The sequence below is a fragment of the Nothobranchius furzeri genome, chromosome 5 (genome assembly GCF_043380555.1).
Source record: "Nothobranchius furzeri strain GRZ-AD chromosome 5, NfurGRZ-RIMD1, whole genome shotgun sequence".
NCBI classification, from domain to species: domain Eukaryota; kingdom Metazoa; phylum Chordata; class Actinopteri; order Cyprinodontiformes; family Nothobranchiidae; genus Nothobranchius; species Nothobranchius furzeri.
In genome coordinates, this window is record NC_091745.1 from 66127307 (window position 1) to 66145162 (window position 17856).

Below are 17856 nucleotides of genomic sequence, written 5' to 3' on the forward strand. Positions count from 1 at the left end.
ATGGAGCTGCCGTTTGACTGTAGTTGTGAATGAATCTGTGGTAGAAGTTAGCAAACCCGAGAAATCTCTGGAGTTGTTTTCTGGTAGAAGGAGTGGGCCAATCAGTAACTGCCTTGAGCTTCTCTGGATCAGCTCTCAACCGCCCGCTCTCAATGACAAAACCCAGAAATGTAACAGTAGACACGTGAAATTCACATTTCTCAGCTTTTACGTACAGACGGTTTTCCAGTAGGCATTGTAGAACTGCCCTGACATGTTGAATGTGCTGTGTAGGGTCTTTGGAGAAAATGAGAATGTCATCCAGGTAGACTGTTACAAAACGGTTTAGAAAATCTCCCAGAACGGAGTTGACCAATGATTGCAATACGGCTGGAGCATTTGTTAATCCGAACGGCGTAACAAGATATTCGTAATGTCCTATGGGTGTTTTGAAAGCTGTTTTCCACTCATCCCCCTCACGGATCCTAACCAGGTGGTAGGCGTTTCTTAAATCCAAACGGCTGAAGATGGTTGCATCCTGGATGGGTTCAAAAGTGGAAGACAGGAGGGGAAGAGGATATTCATTACGGATGGTAATCTGATTTAAGCCTCTGTAATCGATGCAGGGTCTGAGAGTTCCCTCCTTTTTTGGAACAAAAAAGAAACCTGCGCCCAGAGGAGACGAAGAGGGGCGAATGGTACCAGCAGCCAGGCAATCTTGGATGTATTTCTCCATACTCTCACGCTCGGGTTTGGAGAGATTGTACAACCGGCTTGATGGCAGTGGAGCTCCTGGCAGAAGATCAATGGCACAATCGTATGGCCTATGGGGGGGTAAAGAAGAGGCGCAATCTTTACTGAATACCTGGCGGAGGTCATGATAGACCTGAGGGACTGCTTTGAGGTCAATGTCCTCTGGGGGCGAAGGTGGTGATGGTTGACCGACAGGTGAGGCAGAACTCAAACAACTCTGCGAGCACTCCGGACTCCAACCCAAAATCTGATTCTTTCTCCGGTCCAAAGAGGGGTTATGTTGAACCAACAAGGAGTGACCCAGAACCAATGGCAACTGAGGAGAAGGAAACACAAAGAATATTATCATCTCCGAATGGTTACCTGAGACCATGAGACGCAGAGGAATGGTTTGATGGGTAATGGTAGTGAGGGTCTTATTATCCAACGAAGAGACTGAGAGGGGTGGGGGTAGAATAGCCTGGTAGTAGGAATCCTCCACTTTTCCACCACTCTCTCGTCTAAGAGAGATTACTTGCAGTCAGAATCCAATAGAGCTTCAAGTGTCACAGGTCTAGAATTTATGGACAAAACACATGGGAAAAAACACCGGGAACCAGAAAAATTTGAATCTCCACCCACCAGTAGTCCCAGCTTTACCGACGGGCTCTGCCTTTTGGCAGTTTCGGGCAGCTATTCACAAAATGTCCAGCAGTTCCACAGTACAAACAAAGTCCTGACCTTTGACGGTGCTCTCTCTCCTCTTGTGTGAGACGAGTTCTCCCCATCTGCATAACCTCCTCTGTGTCAGGTTGTAGGCGATTAGAAGTGCATGAGTTCTGGTCATGGGTTGCGGCTACTGCTAGTATGGGGGCGTGTCTGCTGAGCTCCCGTTGGCGTTTATCGATTGATATGGCTAGTCTGATGAGTTCCTCCAGTGTACTAGGTTCAGGACACAAGGCTAATTGGTTCCTCACCTTGTCACTTAAGGCCTCTGTAAACACTCCTATGAGGGCGTCTTCATTCCACGTCGTTCTGGCCGCTAAAATGCGGAAATCCACGGCCAGATCCACCACGGTTCTTTTCCCTTGAGAGAGTGTCCAGAGCTTCTTCCTTATATCAGAGATGGACTCGTGTCCGCCAAAAGTGAGTTTAAAATCAGAGAGGAATGCATTATAAGGTCCTTGTAAAAACGAGTCATCATGACTCTTTGCCTCAGCCCACTTAAGAGCCTGTCCTCTTAACAATCCAACAATATATGAGATTTTAGCTGAGTCTGAGATGAAGGCCGAGGGACAACCAGTGGCGGAGCTTGATATGCGCAACATGTGCGGCCGAACAGGGCGGCAGTCTGCAGGGGGCGACATTTAATTTCCTTTTTTTTTTTTCAAATTTTTTTTTATTTTTAGCATCAACCAATACATAAACAAAACATAGAAATCGCATGTTCTTAATAATAATAGTGATGATAATAATATTTCTGTAATAAAAACACAACAAAGTGCAACCCATATCAACTACTCCCTGTCACATGACCCATGTCAGCTGATGTGAGGTCCCTCTCCTGATTGGCTCCTTCCAGTCGCGGCAACCATGAAAGCTGCTCCTGCCGTGGCTGTAAGCTTGTTGCTTGTAGAACAGCGTTGGAAAACAAAGCGTTTTTCTCCCCTCAATTCATTTATACTCTCATTTTACCTCAGCGGTAAGTGTTCTTAACATCTACCAATAACACCCTTTTACTTGTCAGTGACCAGTCGATCGTTTTCGCTATAAAAAATGACCTTGTTCGGCGGAGTTCCCACCGCGAGCAGAACTCCGGTTCAAAAACGCTGTTTTTGAAACCCTTTTATTTACTTAAGCACTTTAATGGGCTTAACTTGAAACCAAGAGCAATCGAATGATTATTGTTATGTGTTGCCTTGAATTCGGCTATGCTGTCTGTCAGACAGTTGTTTTCCTTTATTGTTGTTTTTATATTTGTTTGTAGCAAACGCTACTGGAATGTATAGATTGAGCTACGTAGCCAAGATGATTAATAATCGACCTGTTGTACATTCGTGATATGTTTACCGGTAAACTGAATAGAACTTGATGTGCTAATGAACGTTTCTCTGGCCTACAGGTCAGGTTTTTTTCCCCATGTTGAACTGATTTTCTTCATATTGAAGTGGCGAGCTGGTAGGACCATTCTTTCTTTTTGGAATCGGGAAATTAGCTATTATTTACCCCATGAAAAACGGAGCGGCAGCGGGCCGCTGGAGGTGCCCTGCTAGTATGATCCCGTTTAAACTGTAAACTGCCATAAAATAAAAACTATAATAGCTAGAGCGGTCTTTTTTCAGCTGAAAGTTGAGACTCTCTCCTTTCAGCAAATCAGTACTGTACAAGTCGATGATGCCATCATGTTGCGTTAAGTGTGTCTATTTCAGTAGAACTTTGACAAGTGGTGAGAAGGTGGCCAGGAGCTGGATGTTGTATTCATTTAGCAAACATTGTTATATATACACTCCACACAATTTGAAACAAAGTTGTAGGTGTAATGTTTTTTCGTGTGGGGGTGGGGGGTGGGGGGGGTGGGGGGGGGTGGGATCTCGCACAGGGCGCCATTTAGGCCAGCTCCGCCTCTGGGGACAACGTTCGAAAGCAAGCTTACATTGTAATAAAAAAACTGTTAGTCTTCAAACTCACCCCCAAAGGTTTCAGTCTGTGATGAGGGTGCCACACGAAAATGAGTTCTCTCCATGGGAGAAGCTTGCTCCTGACTGGAAGGACTTACTGTTGTGGAAGCTGCTGATGGCGGTACTGATGGTTGGGGTGGATGATTAGTTTGGGAGAGGGTCTCATGAATTTGACGGACTAGTGTTTCCAGTTGCTGGTATCACTGATTAGCTGCAGAGAGTTGTTCCATAACAAGAGGGAGATTTTGTTCCTATTGGCTCAAACGTTGAGACAGATTAGATAAAACTGATTCTGCTGGGCTTGAATTGTGGCCGGATGATTCTGTCATGATCTGAGGTATGTGCTTAACCCAAGACACGCAGAATCAGAGATCAAGGTAAGTATGAAGGTAAAAAATAAAATGTTTTATTATTAACAGGAGAAACTAAGGGTGCACTGATGTCCAGCGGTAGAGAGTCAGGAAGCGGCGTCTACAGGGAAAACAGAGGTGAGTATGGGAGCTGTAGTTCTTGGAAAATAGTTTGTAGTCAGGACTTACTATGCGGAAGTGAAGCAGGAAAATGGAGGGGGAGCGAGCCGGGGTGATATCCAGAGTGAGGTTGCGGTCCAAGAGGATGAATGTATGGAGGATTTGGTTGAGGAGGCTGATTCAGAGAGGGAGAGGGAGCGTGAGCGCGGTGGAGAGCGGGTCGGTTGGAAGAGAGGTGAAGCAGGAAACGAACCGGAGAACTTCTTCCAGAGGATGCGGGTAGTCCAAGGATGCAGAAACCTGAGGTAAGTACCAAAAATTCACATAAACGAGTCATCAAAAATCCAAGCACACAAAAATCGAATCAAAGTCTTAGCGAAACTCGAAGGGCAAGTGACTACCAGTTAGTAGCAATCATCCGGCGTTGTAGCATGGTCACCCTCCTCCTTATAAAGCTGGCCCGCTGATGAGGAACAGCTGTTGCTCCCTCTCCTGCAATCAGAGCTGAGAGGTTGTGTATGAAGTGAAGAGTACTCACCCCGGCTCATGACAGTGAATGTGTGTGTGTGGGTGAATGACTGGTTGTGTTGTAAAGCGCCTTAGAACCTTAGAAGGTGTTATTTATAAATACAGGCCTCTACCATTATTTTTTAAAAACGATCAGTCACTCTGAGTGACTGAATTTCACATGCACATGAAAATTATCTTCTACCCCTAATTCCTGCAATAAAATAGACGAGAGTCAGTGTTGTGCCCGAACGCGTTCATTGAACGATCGTTCGTGAATTTGTTCTTTTTTTTCGTGACCGTGAACTGAACTCATTCGTATTTTGCCTGACGAAAGTAAAAGTGAGTGTGTTCGTCCTGGCGTGCGTGAACGGGTTTACGCGCGCGTTCTTTCGCCGTTCTAGCTCCAGATCTCCACGGAGCTTTTCCGGAACTAAAGTATAGCTAAAACATCCTGTTAACCATAGAGTTTATAAAAAGTAGAACCGGCAATTGTGGCCAAACATAGGCAGTAGTGGTTGGTGCGGTGTCTACTCTTCTACATCTATGCTGTGTGCAGGAGTCAAAGTTCATTCAGAAAAATTGAAAAGGGAATTAACTGAAGCATTATACATTTTGCACTTTTGATATTGCAGTTTGAGTTTTCTACCTCAGCCTGCTTCCTAAGATTGTTTAATAATTTCCCATTAAAAAAACTGTTCAAATAATGTTTTCCTCATGTTATTGAGAATATACTGTAGGGTAAAAACTGCACTGGGTGTGAGTGTGGACTGAACGGGTGCCAACTATTGGAAAATTATTTCATAAGTATGTATATATATATATATATATATATATATATATATATATATATATATATATATAGTACAATGATAATAAATATGTATATTATAAGAATGTGAAAATGATATTGTTAGAGCAATTAAGTTATCAGGAAATGTGATATTGCTCTTTTTGCGGGGGTGAACACTCTACATTTCCGTTCAATGGCCACAGGAAACACACTGATATTAAAGGTACAATAAGTAGGAGTTTTATAGTGACATATTACAAAAAATATTTCCTTCTCAGCCATCTGGGTGGTTGCCAGTTTTGCCCATTTTATAAAAAGGAGTGGATTACTTGTTTAACTAATACAGTTGCAGTGGTCCCTCGTAGGACTTAATGCCTTGTAAGTTGTTATCGGGGGGGATATATACCGGTGCACCAGTTCTCTGACCTACAATTTGCCTACATCACAGCTGAGCTTCAGACTTTAAGTTATGGAGTCTCATTTCTTAATATTTGGACATCTCGCCCCAGATTGGATAACGGATTTTTATCCACAAATAACACAAGCATGGACGAGCTTCTGCCATGTGGTGAAGTTGCTAATGGTAACGGTCAGCTTAAACTAGCTGAGACGTCCACTGCTGATAATCGGATGTTAAATTAACAGCCTTTTTCCATCGTGAGTCAAGATTGGTGAGTCCATGAATGCTAATTCACAGAGTGACATATTTAGATCTGTGAGGATTTTTAAATCCTAGCGAATCACTGTCTATTTTATATCAGAGGCTAACCCAGGAGATAGGTGTAAGAGACTATTTTGAAGTTCAACCTGCATGGAAAACACACAGTGACCAATTATAATCAGAAATAATCATTAAAATGTTTTTTTTTCCGTGAACCACTCCTGTAAGAGGAACATAGTCACTTTTTACAATATGTAAGCCCACAGGTTGCCAAGTCCGCGCCAGCAAACGCTGCTGTGCTAATTCAATAAATAACTCCTTAATGAATAAAAGTAACTGTGACCTTTTAGCTGCTGTTTTATGTTCTTATTCTTTTCCAGATTCATCACAATGATTTGGAATTTGATTCACATCAGTGCTCTTTTTGCTGGAGCTCTCTCATCCCCCACGCCACCTTTACCTCCCACCTTTGCAACTGGAGACCATGGACCATGTCAGATCTTGAACTTTGGCCGGTCTGCAGACTGTGGAGGCAGACAACTCAACAGAGTCCTTCATAAATGGTTCCCAGACACAGTTGAAAACATAGATCTCTCTTCCAACAGCCTCAACGCTATCCATGCTGCTGACTTCCAGCACCTCCCTCGTCTTCGCACCCTTCAACTGCAGTACAACAACATTTCACACATTGACGATGATGCCTTTAAAAACAATACACTGCTGGAGTATCTCAACATATTTAATAACTCTCTGCAGGTAATTCCCACAATGGCTTTGGCATCCCTTTTGAATCTGAAGCAACTTTACATGTCCAATAACCTTTACAAACACGCCACATTAGCAGACAGTTTCTCTAAGTTAGCCAACCTTCATACCTTGTCTATGGGTGGTCCTCTGGTGATGGGTCTGAAGAAAAATGACTTCCAACCCCTGAAAAGCATAAAACTACAAAGCTTTGCCATCAAATGTTCTTCCAATCTGAGCTTCTACGAGCCAGGAAGTTTAAAGGTGATTCAGACAAAGAAGATGAACTTTGATATGGCCATAGACCAACGTCCTGGTGCCCTCCATCACATGCTGGGTGACCTTGCCAACAAGACATTCACAGCCATTACCTTTCGTAACCTCTTTGAATTCATGTACTACTTGAATGAGGATGATATTTTCCAAGGTTTAAAGGATATTAAAGCCTATCAGCTCATCTTCCACCGAGGCAAATTCAACGAGAATCTCCTCAGGATGGCATTAGTGAACCTACAAGTGACTCCTATTAAATGGCTGAGACTTCAGTACATTGACTTTGCCCGTTCACCAACGTTTGTTGATAGTGGAGCCAGTTCCAGTATAACAAACCTGGAGCTAGACAGGTTGGATCTTTGGTGAGTATTCTGGAACATCACTGTTGCATATTTTGGGGTCTCATAAATTCACTTTCTTTTGAGTATATCTTTTGTGCCACTAAAATGTCCCATTTTTTGCAGGTACATCAGTAACCCTGACGTGCTACGGTTTGACTGGCGCTTCACCTGGTTTAACAAGATAAAGGAACTGTCTATTCAGTATGTGTATTTTAACAGCGTGCCTTGTGACTCCTGGGCCGAGATGGAAGGTGTGAGGTTGCTGGACGTTTCCAACAATCGATTGGTTGATAATGTTTTTTACAACAAGCGATGTGATTACCAGGGCACCATGCCAAACCTACAGATATTCAACCTGAGTAAGAACGATTTGACCAGCTTGAGAGAATTGTCTTTTCTAACTGGGGAATTCAGAAAACTGGAGGTGTTAGACCTTAGCAACAACAAACTGGGATCTGCCGAAGACAGCACTGGTTGTGTTTGGAAACAAAATATCACTCGCTTCGTTGCCCATCACAATGAATTTGTGAGCGAAGCCCTTAGTTGTCTTCCCACTACGTTGCAATACTTAGATCTGACTTACTGCAGCCTGGACCAACTGGACATGACGTACTTTAAGAAAGCCATTGATCTCAAGCATCTCCTGCTGAGTGGAAATAAAATCAAGTTCATCCCATCAAAATGGAAGAGTCCATCTCTTCAGTTTCTTACACTGGATGGAAATTCCTTTGGCCTCATTAACAAAGCGTCTTTCCAAGACATGCCTCAGTTGTCTCAGCTTAGAGCAGGAAACAATCCGTATCACTGCACTTGTGAGCTTCATGCTTTCATCCAGGACACGCTGTCCACAGAAAAATTCAACCTTACAGACTGGCCTTTGAATTACAAGTGTTACCACCCTGAACCCTTCCTCAACACAGTGATAGCAAAATACCTTCCTGGTGAGGTAGCATGTGACATCAGACTAGTGATCATCATCAGTGTAGTGACTACTGCCTCAGTGATCTTAATACTTGTACTAATTTGCTATATTTTTGACCTCCCATGGTACACTAAAGCCACATATCAGATTATCAGGGCAAAATACCGAGCTCACAAGGAAAACGCTGCAGGGGACGTGGAGACCTTTGCCTACCATGCCTTCATCTCTTATAGCCACTCAGATGCGGACTGGGTGAGGGACCAGCTCTTGCCCTGCTTGGAGAACAACAGAAACCCTTATCGACTGTGTATTCATGAGCGGGACTTTATGCCAGGACGATGGATCATTGATAACATCATCGAAAACATTGAAAACAGTCGCAAGGTAATAAAATGCACCCATGACATAAGAACACTAAATAATTGAGTAAGTCTAAAGCCAACGGCAACAGACAATGGTTTGTAAAACAATAGGAAAGTCAGCTGTCAGAGGTTTTGGGTAAGCTAAGGCCTGGTTAACATGGTGGGATTTTGAAATAGTCGAACATTAGAGACCCCACTCATTGTAAAAAAAACACGCAGCTGTAGCTTCCATTACTGCAGAGCTGTGTGTTTAATGTTTGTGTATGTGTGTCACAAGCTGGTGTTGTGTCATTTTCTGCAACAATCAAATTCTGTGACTCTAGGGGGAGCCTGAAGAAAAGGGGTCTGACTGTTGATTTTTTTATTTATTTCTAATGTCAAAATGTAGCTTGTGTGGCAAGGTGGAGAAACGAGGGCCCGGGCGGGATTCGATCCCCAGACTCCCGGGTAAGAGTCTCGCGCGCTGACCAATCAGCCAAAGGGACATCCTTTTGGCCAAGTAGCCAGGGTGCATGATCGATCGAGACCCTGAGACAGGATGCTCACACTGCCACATCTTCCCTCCTCTTTCCACAAGCACGTCCTCGTGCTCCCGCGCAGGGTGCCACAAACTTCACATCCATGGACCTACTTGACAGTACTACATGGATCCTGCCTACAGCGCCAAATGTGGCAAGGTGGAGAAACAAGGGTACGGGCAGGATTCAATCCCCAGACTCCTGGGTGAGAGTCACGCGCACTAACCTGTCAGCCAATGGGACATCTCCTTGGCCAAGTAGCCAGGGAGCATGATCAATCGGGACCCTGTGACAGGACTCTCACACTGCCACACTTGCTTTGTCAAGAACATACACCGCATATTTAAGATCGTTGGAAGGGGAGGATCAGGTCAAAAATAAACACGATTCTCCTGCCAGATGATCTGGACCTAATGTGTTTCTAACCTTATTAGAAAACAACAATGAAATACATACTAAATTAACAAGTTTGCACAGATACTGCAAGATCTAACTCCCTGTTTCTTTAATTGTTTTTTTTACCAGGTAATTTTTGTCCTTTCACGGCACTTCGTCAACAGCGAATGGTGCAATTATGAGCTGTACTTTGCCCAGCAAAGAGCAATGGGAAAGACTTTCAGCGATGTCATCCTGGTGGTGAAGGAGCCCATTGATCCAAACTCATTACCCAGCAAATACTGCAAGCTTAAGAAGATGCTGAGCACAAAGACGTACCTTGAGTGGCCCCAGCAGATCAACCAGCAGCCTTTTTTCTGGGCACAGCTGCGGAGCGTTCTGGGAAAACCCACAATGACACACAGGAGGACGCACAGTGTAAGGAGCAAGAGCTCAACAGGGGAAGTTTCTGTGGTCGAGATTCCAGTGGCGGATCGGAGGCCAGCGGTGGCCATACCTGGAGAAGACAACAAAGTGGAAATTAGAAAGAGGGACTGTATTGAGCTGTAAGATCCCTCATTTGAGCTGAAAATTTCAACTATTGCCTTCACTCAAAGTAACATCGTTATTGCAATCCAGAGTATATTTTTTACTTCGTAAGATGCCTAAAAAAGAACAACATTCAAAAAACTGAAAAAAATATTCTCATTCCTCGTGGTATTGATAACGTGTAATGACCATGAAATTTGTTAGAAACTGTATAAAGCCCAGTTCAGGATAATCATGCCTATTTCTGACATGCTCCTTCCATCCTGACAAGCTTAAGGATGCACACACATGATTATTGTCACATCTCTAAAGATAATCTTATGAGATTATCCTACCATTTGTGGTAGTCTGCTTGAAAGGATGTCTAGGCTTTCAACCATTTTTGATTGTCTTGTGAAGGAAGTGCGGCACTCTCCTCCACATCCTTGTTTCTTTATTTTGAAGTCACATTTAATCACATTAGACTTCCTGTCTAACCAAGGAATGTTCGTGAATGAAAAGGATTAATGTGTAGTATTTGCAGTTAAAACACAAAATCTGGTATATTCATGATTTGATTGAAAATCAGCCAACAATTTAAAAATCCTGTGAATTAGGCTTTACCCTCCCACTGTCCTATTGGGTGACCCCACCAGGAAAGTTGACTTGAGCAGAATTGATGGTTTATCCCCTGAGGTCCACGTGGCAGGGGTGAGGAGTGAGCACCACCTCACCCCTGCCACGTGGACCTCAAGGGATAAACAGTCAATTCTGCTCAATGGTCAACTTTCTTGGTGGGGCCACCCAATAGGACAGTGGGAGAGTTAAAGAGCAAGTTACCCCCAAATCTACTTTTTTTGCTACTAAATTGTATAAATAAGTGTCTAATAGTGCTGCAGGCAAGTGTAGTCGTTCATTTGGCATTTTTGTGCATCTTATTTAAAATATAAATATTCTTCCTAAAAATGCCTGTATTGTGCCCTCTTCAGCTCTACATTGAATTTGAATCAGCTAATGCTAATGGCTATGCAGTACCCAGTGACACATTAGTGTGTGTGTGTGTGTGCGTGCGTGCGTGCGTGCGTGTGTGTGTGTGAGTGCGTGCGTGCGTGTGTGCTGGGAGCCGTCAGTCATTGCTGCAGCACCGCTCCCTCGTTCCCCAAGGTGATGCCTTCTTTTGGTGCAATTTTCAAACAGGAATTGCAGGTGTAGTAAAACTCTGGCAGGGGGTGACTTGCTCTTTTAGTCGTGAGGGTTTGCATTTAAGGGGTTGATTGGTCCCACAATGTGTTTATTCTCCAAATGCACATGTAATAGATGACATGGCTTACTTTGTTTTATTATATTTTAACTTGATCTAAATCCTGAAATTTAGGGTTCTCTTTAAATGTGATCATTTTGAATCATAATCAAACCTTATAATTATTTTTATGTCCGTGAAGTACTTGAACAGAAGCTACCTATCTTGTGCTCAGTAATTTTGAAGTTGTTTCACCTCATTCACAAAACTGCTTTACTTCAAAGTCATTGGAGGACCTCCAATGGAGGTGTCATTTTTCAAATGCACACCTCAACGATGGTTAAAAGAATGAGATGAAACGTTTAAGAGCTGTTCACGATGTAAATTTCCACAAAACACCATGAATGAAAATGAAATCTAAACACTCACGCACTTTCAGTCAAGCAAAACTGCATTCGGCAGCCACTTATTGTGCAAGTTGGCCCACTTAAAAGATGAAAGGTCTGTAATTTCTATCACATGTACACTTCAACTGTGAGGCAGAGTGTAGTGGGCAACACATACTTTCAACTCCCTCTACAGACTGTCTATTGGATTGAGGTCTGGAGACTGGCTAGGCCACTCCAGAACCTTCAAATCGCCCAGGCGGTGTGTTTGTGGTCATCTTCGCTCTCACTGATGGAAGGAGGTTTTTGCTCAAAATCACAAGATATATGGCCACATTCATCCTTTCCATAATATGGATCAGTTGTTCAGTCCCCTTTGCAGCCCCGAACCATTATGCCCCAACACCCACCCCCTTCTTCACAGCGGGTGTGGTATTCATGGAATGCAACTCAGGATTTGTCACCGTCTGACGAGTGGCGTTTATACCAAAGAGCTTTATTTTGGTGTTATCTGACCACATGACATTCTCCAAATTCTACGAGGTGAGATCTTGCATGGAACCCCAGGTCAAGGGAGATTGTCAGTAAATCTGATCTCCTTTCATCAAGCTGCTTGCCTTTTGTAAATCAGCTCATCCCGGTCTTGTGTAGGACTGGTGAGTCAGACTATTTGAAGGTGTGGACAGGTGTCTTTTACACAGCTAAAAGTACAAACAGGTGCCATTAAAACAGGTAACAAGAGGAGAATAGAAGAACTTCATAATGAAGGAATAACAGGTCGGTGAGGGCCTAAAGAAGGGCTTTTCAATTCCAGGCCTGAAGGGCATGGTATCCAGCACGTTTTGGTTTTAACCCTGCTTAAACACACCAGATTTCAATCAGCAGGTGATTAACAGGCTTCTGCAGAGCCTGATGAGCTGCTGCACAGGTGATTCTTCCACTGAATCTAGTGTGTTGGGCCAGAGAAACCTTTAAAACATGCTGGATACCGGTCCTCCAGGACAAACAGACCTAAAGTCTTGTAGGTGCTTACTACTAATTTTTGCACCATTAAACAAATGAAAAATTGTACAATGAGATTTCCTGGATTTTTTTTACATTCTGTCTCTCACAGTTGAAGTGTACCTGTGATGAAAGCCTCTCTCTTTTTTAAAGCGACAACTTGCTCAATAGGTGGCTACCAAATACATTTTTGCCCCACAGTTAATCATAAATTAACAGTTCAAATAGGAGATTTAGTATCTTCAAAACCCACAAACACCCAGGTCCCAAGTACTGTTTTCATAATCTTGGTGAGAATTCTCAAAAAAAAAAAAAAAAAAAAAACACTGTGGGGATTTTTATTAGTTGAAAAGTATTCTGTTTTTGAAACAAACACAATTTAAAAACAGATCCAGTAGAAACTGACTAGAGGAAACAAGACATGACCACAGCCTCCAAAACTAAACCTTGACCACGTGAACGTTTTATTGGTCTGGACACACTTCCCAGTTTGTAAAACATCTTTTGGATTATTTTTGAATTGGTCATCAAATCAATCAAATCAAAGATACTTTGTTGATCCCAGAGGGAAATTAGAGTTTCAGTACACACAATTCATATATGCTCAAAGTCTACAAACTGTTTTTCAAACACCTGATGGCGTCTGGTATGACTATTATACACATGCACAGTCTCACATTGTGTAAAAATTACATTTTGTAAATATATGGATATAAAGCTTACAAACGTGCTATTAAAAAAGTCACGCCCAAACGCCCGGCCTTTATGGGCAAGAACACCGTGCTAATGTATAATGAAAATGCTACTTGTTTCCTAGTATTTGCCTTGCAGTGCAAGCTACAAAGCTCTATGTTTATATCAGCAAAAAGCATGATCATGTCATACCAAGACACAAGTATTTACTAAATATTAACAGCACAAACTAATTATATTTATCAGACAACGGGAAGAAAAATATTAGGTTTTTTATTTTATTGCAAATCATGTTTACTCTGTAGATTTCTATGAAGTATTTAGTCAAAAGCTGCTGGTTTAGGCTCCGTTTCAATGTTTCTTTCTATCAGCGGGTGTTTATTATCATCAGATTTTTCTAATTTATGTATCTTTGATCTGTAAAACTGATAAGTAATTTCTCAATTACAGATTAGGAAAAACGAGAAAAAAGCTTAAATGATTACCCTTCGCATCAGTAACAGTCCCATAAGAACCTTTTTCACCTACTTGGATAATGCTGGACATTCTTCTTGTGTTTCTTTTACTCTTGCAGTGTTGCTGTGTGCTCAGTGTTGATAACCAGGATGTTTCACTTCTCACAAAGGAGATAAATTATAGCTGCACCAAATCTAATCAGCCACATCCTTTAACCCTCTCAGGCTCAAAATAAGTTTTGATAAAAGGACGAACAACTAAGTCTTTCAGGGGTACTTCTGAGTTAATAAATGCTCGTGAAACACGTATGTGGAGTGACCAGGTAGGTAGGTTTTAACGTTGTAAATCTGCAACGCCTGCCTGCAGAGGGTTAAAAAACAAAAATAAAACATTTAATAAATCATTGTGGGAAGTATTTTTTTCAGCATTTTACCATTTATTTGTTTACCGTAAATCCTCTAATATTGGCCTGTATTCAATTAACGGCCGGGTATCTTATGTTGGCAGGTGTCGGAGTCGGCAGAGGTGAATAATGACCGGGATTTTATTGTGGCCGGGTGGAATGTGGTAACAAGCAAGTACCACAGGGGGGGCGGTTGTGTCATCCATCTCACTTTTTACCAGTGACAGACCGCGATTTGGCAGGTGCGGAGACGAAGAGGAGGTGAAAATTTGATATCAAGTTCAAAGAGAACGTGCTGATTATGCTGCAGAACACTGGGGAGCAGTAGCAGGGGTTGTATGAACTAGTCGACTTCACTATAGTGACTTTTTATGCCTGTCATCGACTAGTCGCTGTCACGTGATAATGACCGGCAAGATGCAGCCCTCGGAAAAGACAGCAGCCTGCTGTCAGCAGGTGACAAGCTCCTGCGCTCGGGGGGGGGGGGGGGGCACGCGCTTTGCCAGAGCGTCGGTACTGACTCGCGATCATTCGTGTCGGCTCATTTCCTTTAATGTTTTCTGTCTTTTATTAACGCCTGATGCGTTTCGCTGCGGAGCGGGGCGCATCAACTTGTCATCTGGTGACGCACCGATCACTGATGCGGCCGCCAAGCAGCAAGCACTCCGCTGTTTTTGCGGTCGGTAGATCTTTTAGAACTGCAGTTCAAAGATAACTCATAAGGTGAATAAATATGAACCCAGGTAGCAGTTTCTCTTTAGGATTGAGAGGAGATGCAGGAAGATAATAAACAGATACAGGACAGAAAAGTAGTGAAATAAAAACAAGTTAGTTTTTGTACCTGGTGGTTGCAACAAACAGACACCATTGGAGGTAATCAGAAGTGAGGAACAGAAAATGAAATAATTATTTTAATGTTTAGAGCAGCAGGAACTCCGAGAGGCTGCAGGCGCATCAGTGAGTTTGCAGCCGCTGCGCAGGGGGAGGGGGGAGAGGGCAGAAGTAGAAACTACCGTTGTTAAAAGAAATGTGTTTAACTTTGAAAATGTGGGCGCAATTTTAACTGTCAAAAATTCCAGCGAACCATTAGTTCATTTTGCTCAAATAGAAATTGAGGCCTGCCTCTAATTCTGGTCCTCCTTCCAATAAAGGCCTGGAGCTTGATGAGCTTGAGTCAAATACAGGCCCGGGTCTGTATTAGAGGATTTATGGTATTTATTTAAATGTATTGACCAAAAAATTAGAACTGCATCATTTGAAACTTTTAGTACATATTTACAAATTTTCTGTGGAAGAAGCTAAAAAAAACAGGCTGGTGATTTTTGTAAAACCTTAAAAAATTCCTAAAAAGGGCTGTTCTTTATGCTGTCTATTAGAAAAACATGTCTGTGGAGAGCTGAGCAGCATTTGTCTTTGCAGATGATCTCACATTTTTACAACACATATCAGATTAACTTTGGTTTCTGAGTTCAACTATGAATTTGAAGCATGCAAATGAACATAAAGCCCTCTTTCAGTAAGAAACATGCAAAGCATCATCAAGATCCTGACTGCCTGTCTCCAACGTCGTATTACCGACATAAATAAAAGAACTTATGGCTGAAAAGCATGTTGCAGTCATCTGTCCTACTTGAATAACAGGTTATGTGTGCACATTTTATAGAAATGTTTGGTGTTGTTGACTCTTTTTTTTTTGTTCAATTAAATGCATTTTTTAAACAAATTGCTTCAAAAAATGTGATGAGCTCATTTAAAACAAATTAATTTCTGACAAGATTAGCCAACATTTGCTTAATTATGCTGTGAGACTTTTGACATCACCGGCGTCTGACTGGTTTTACTCCTATAGGGGTCGGGAGTTGGCAGCACACCTTTATTAGGTCAGAGAGTTCATCAGCTGGTTGGTAAATGGACTCCTTACATGGATGGGTAGCTAACAGCTTCTGTCCAGAGGGAGGCGCCTATCTGTTTTAGGTTAGTTTGCTCACAGGTGGTAACCCATATAAATGATGAGATGAGAGCAGAGCTGCAGTCACTTCCACCAGCACCTGTTAGACTCAGCCTTCAGGTGAGTTCATGTTGGTTTTCTCTGTTATTTCTGTTATGTTTCTTTAGTTTTTAGTCTGGCATGTTTTAAAAACTCTAAAAAAGCAAAGTATTTAGTTCATTCTATCTTTGGCCATGATGTTCAGGAGCCTTTTTTTTAGCTGTCAGGTGGAAATGGTTATTAATAATTATTAACTGTCCCGAATTATCAGAAAGATCCTCTATTTGTCTAATGAGGTGTTTGTGTTCCCAGACTGTTTTTCCCCATTCTTATACTGTTTACCCTGCATCATTTAACTATCTAAATCAGCAATAAAATGCCTCTTTTGTACGTAATGTACCTTAACCCACTAGGTTGGTGTGTAATGTCATGCAAGCCACAATTAAATCTAGTTTGTGTTCAAGCTGCCGTGTAGGGGGTCTGGGCTTTGTCCTGCATGCAGGTGGGAGGTGAAATGACTCTGCACCCCAGTGTCTGCTTCTCAGGTATCAGAGGAGAGCAGATGCAAAGATGGACATTGTAACAGTTTCAACTTCCTGTTCATTTAATCTAAAATGAGTTATGACAAACTAAATTGTGCAAACACAGTTGAATGCCACAAGAAAACACTGAGCATTTATTTCATGCACAATAGCTAAATCTTAAACATGCCGTTTAGTTTCTGCAGGATATGGGGAAAGCTCAAATCAAAATCGGTTAACTTTTTGCTGCATGAAAATGTGTCAACCATTACAAAATATCTAAAAAAAAATCTCCATCTTGTTTTTGTGGGCTGAGACTACAAATAAAAGCCTATAGGGTTGTCTGACACAGATGGCTGAGTGACTCATCAGAAAAAGCAGAGAATAAATTGTTGTTTATATCAACAGATGCATCTGGGAAAATTGTTTAATTTCAGTATTTTGAAGAAATTAGAGATGACTTAATAAAAGCACATTTTTATTAGCATTCAGGAATTGGTCAATGTGTGTGTCCAGTGGGTTTGATTTTTGTTTTCCTGCACTTGTCACCATTCTGCATTTAATCAGAAATGCAATGACTTTTAACCCTCACAGTGAAAATTCATCACCAGTAAAAATATAGTTTTTCATTTACGCATTTTCAGTCTTCCCTGCTCACAGGACTACAATGACCCCTCTGCAAGAAGCCATGGAAAACCTGATCAAGGTTTTCTATCGCTACTCAGGAAAGGAGGGGGACAAGTACAAGCTGAACAAGAAAGAAATGAGGAATATGTTGCAGGAGGAGCTGGCTGAATTTCTCACAGTAAGTAACAATCAAACTAAATTAGGCTTGAAATTGGAATAAAATGTGAGGAAAAGTTGGATATTGAACTTATATATACATTTTTTTTCTCTCAAAGTTGTGGAATTGATCATTTGGGGTCAAATGAAACCAATGCCAATCACGGTGGGTTTTTTTTTTTTTTTTTGTTTTTGTTTTTTAGGGCTCTAATGATTCTGCTGTGGTTGAGAACATTATGAGAGATCTGGATGAAAACAAGGATGGAGAGGTGGACTTCCAGGAGTTTGTGGTTCTGGTTGCTGCACTGACTGTTGCCTGCAATGATTTCTTCGTGGACAGCATGAAGAGATGTCCTACATCAGAGTAGCGCTCCACAAGAGACTGAGAATTTATTCAGATTTTCAGTGAAGTTAATCTTTAAGTCTCAAAAGAATGTTTAAATAAAATAAAATGTAACATTAACACATGCATGGCCCTTAACATTAAACTACTGCAATATTA

General features: G+C 42.0%; 1 protein-coding gene across 1 annotated transcript; it reads left to right on the plus strand.

The window, feature by feature from the left end:
• Positions 1–5270: 5270 nt before the first annotated feature.
• tlr18 (toll-like receptor 18) lies at positions 5271–17856 on the plus strand. The gene is made up of 10 exons (XM_070551932.1): positions 5271–7199; positions 7302–8484; positions 9506–9922; positions 11667–11811; positions 11872–11941; positions 12077–12165; positions 12227–12286; positions 13329–13406; positions 17216–17376; positions 17558–17856. Exons 1-10 carry the CDS (start codon positions 6181–6183, stop codon positions 17720–17722), a joined length of 3387 nt encoding a protein of 1128 aa, XP_070408033.1. The 5' UTR covers positions 5271–6180; the 3' UTR covers positions 17723–17856.

What these genes read in the sequence shown, in the direction of transcription:
- tlr18 (XM_070551932.1), top strand. Translation starts at nt 6,181, where the DNA reads ATGTTCTTATTCTTTTCCAGATTCATCACAATGATTTGGAATTTGATT. An exon ending in CCTTCTTCACAGCGGGTGTG is followed by an intron (nt 11,942 to 12,076) that starts GTATTCATGGAA and finishes ATGGAACCCCAG; the next exon opens with GTCAAGGGAGATTGTCAGTA. An exon ending in CCCGGTCTTGTGTAGGACTG is followed by an intron (nt 12,166 to 12,226) that starts GTGAGTCAGACT and finishes AAGTACAAACAG; the next exon opens with GTGCCATTAAAACAGGTAAC.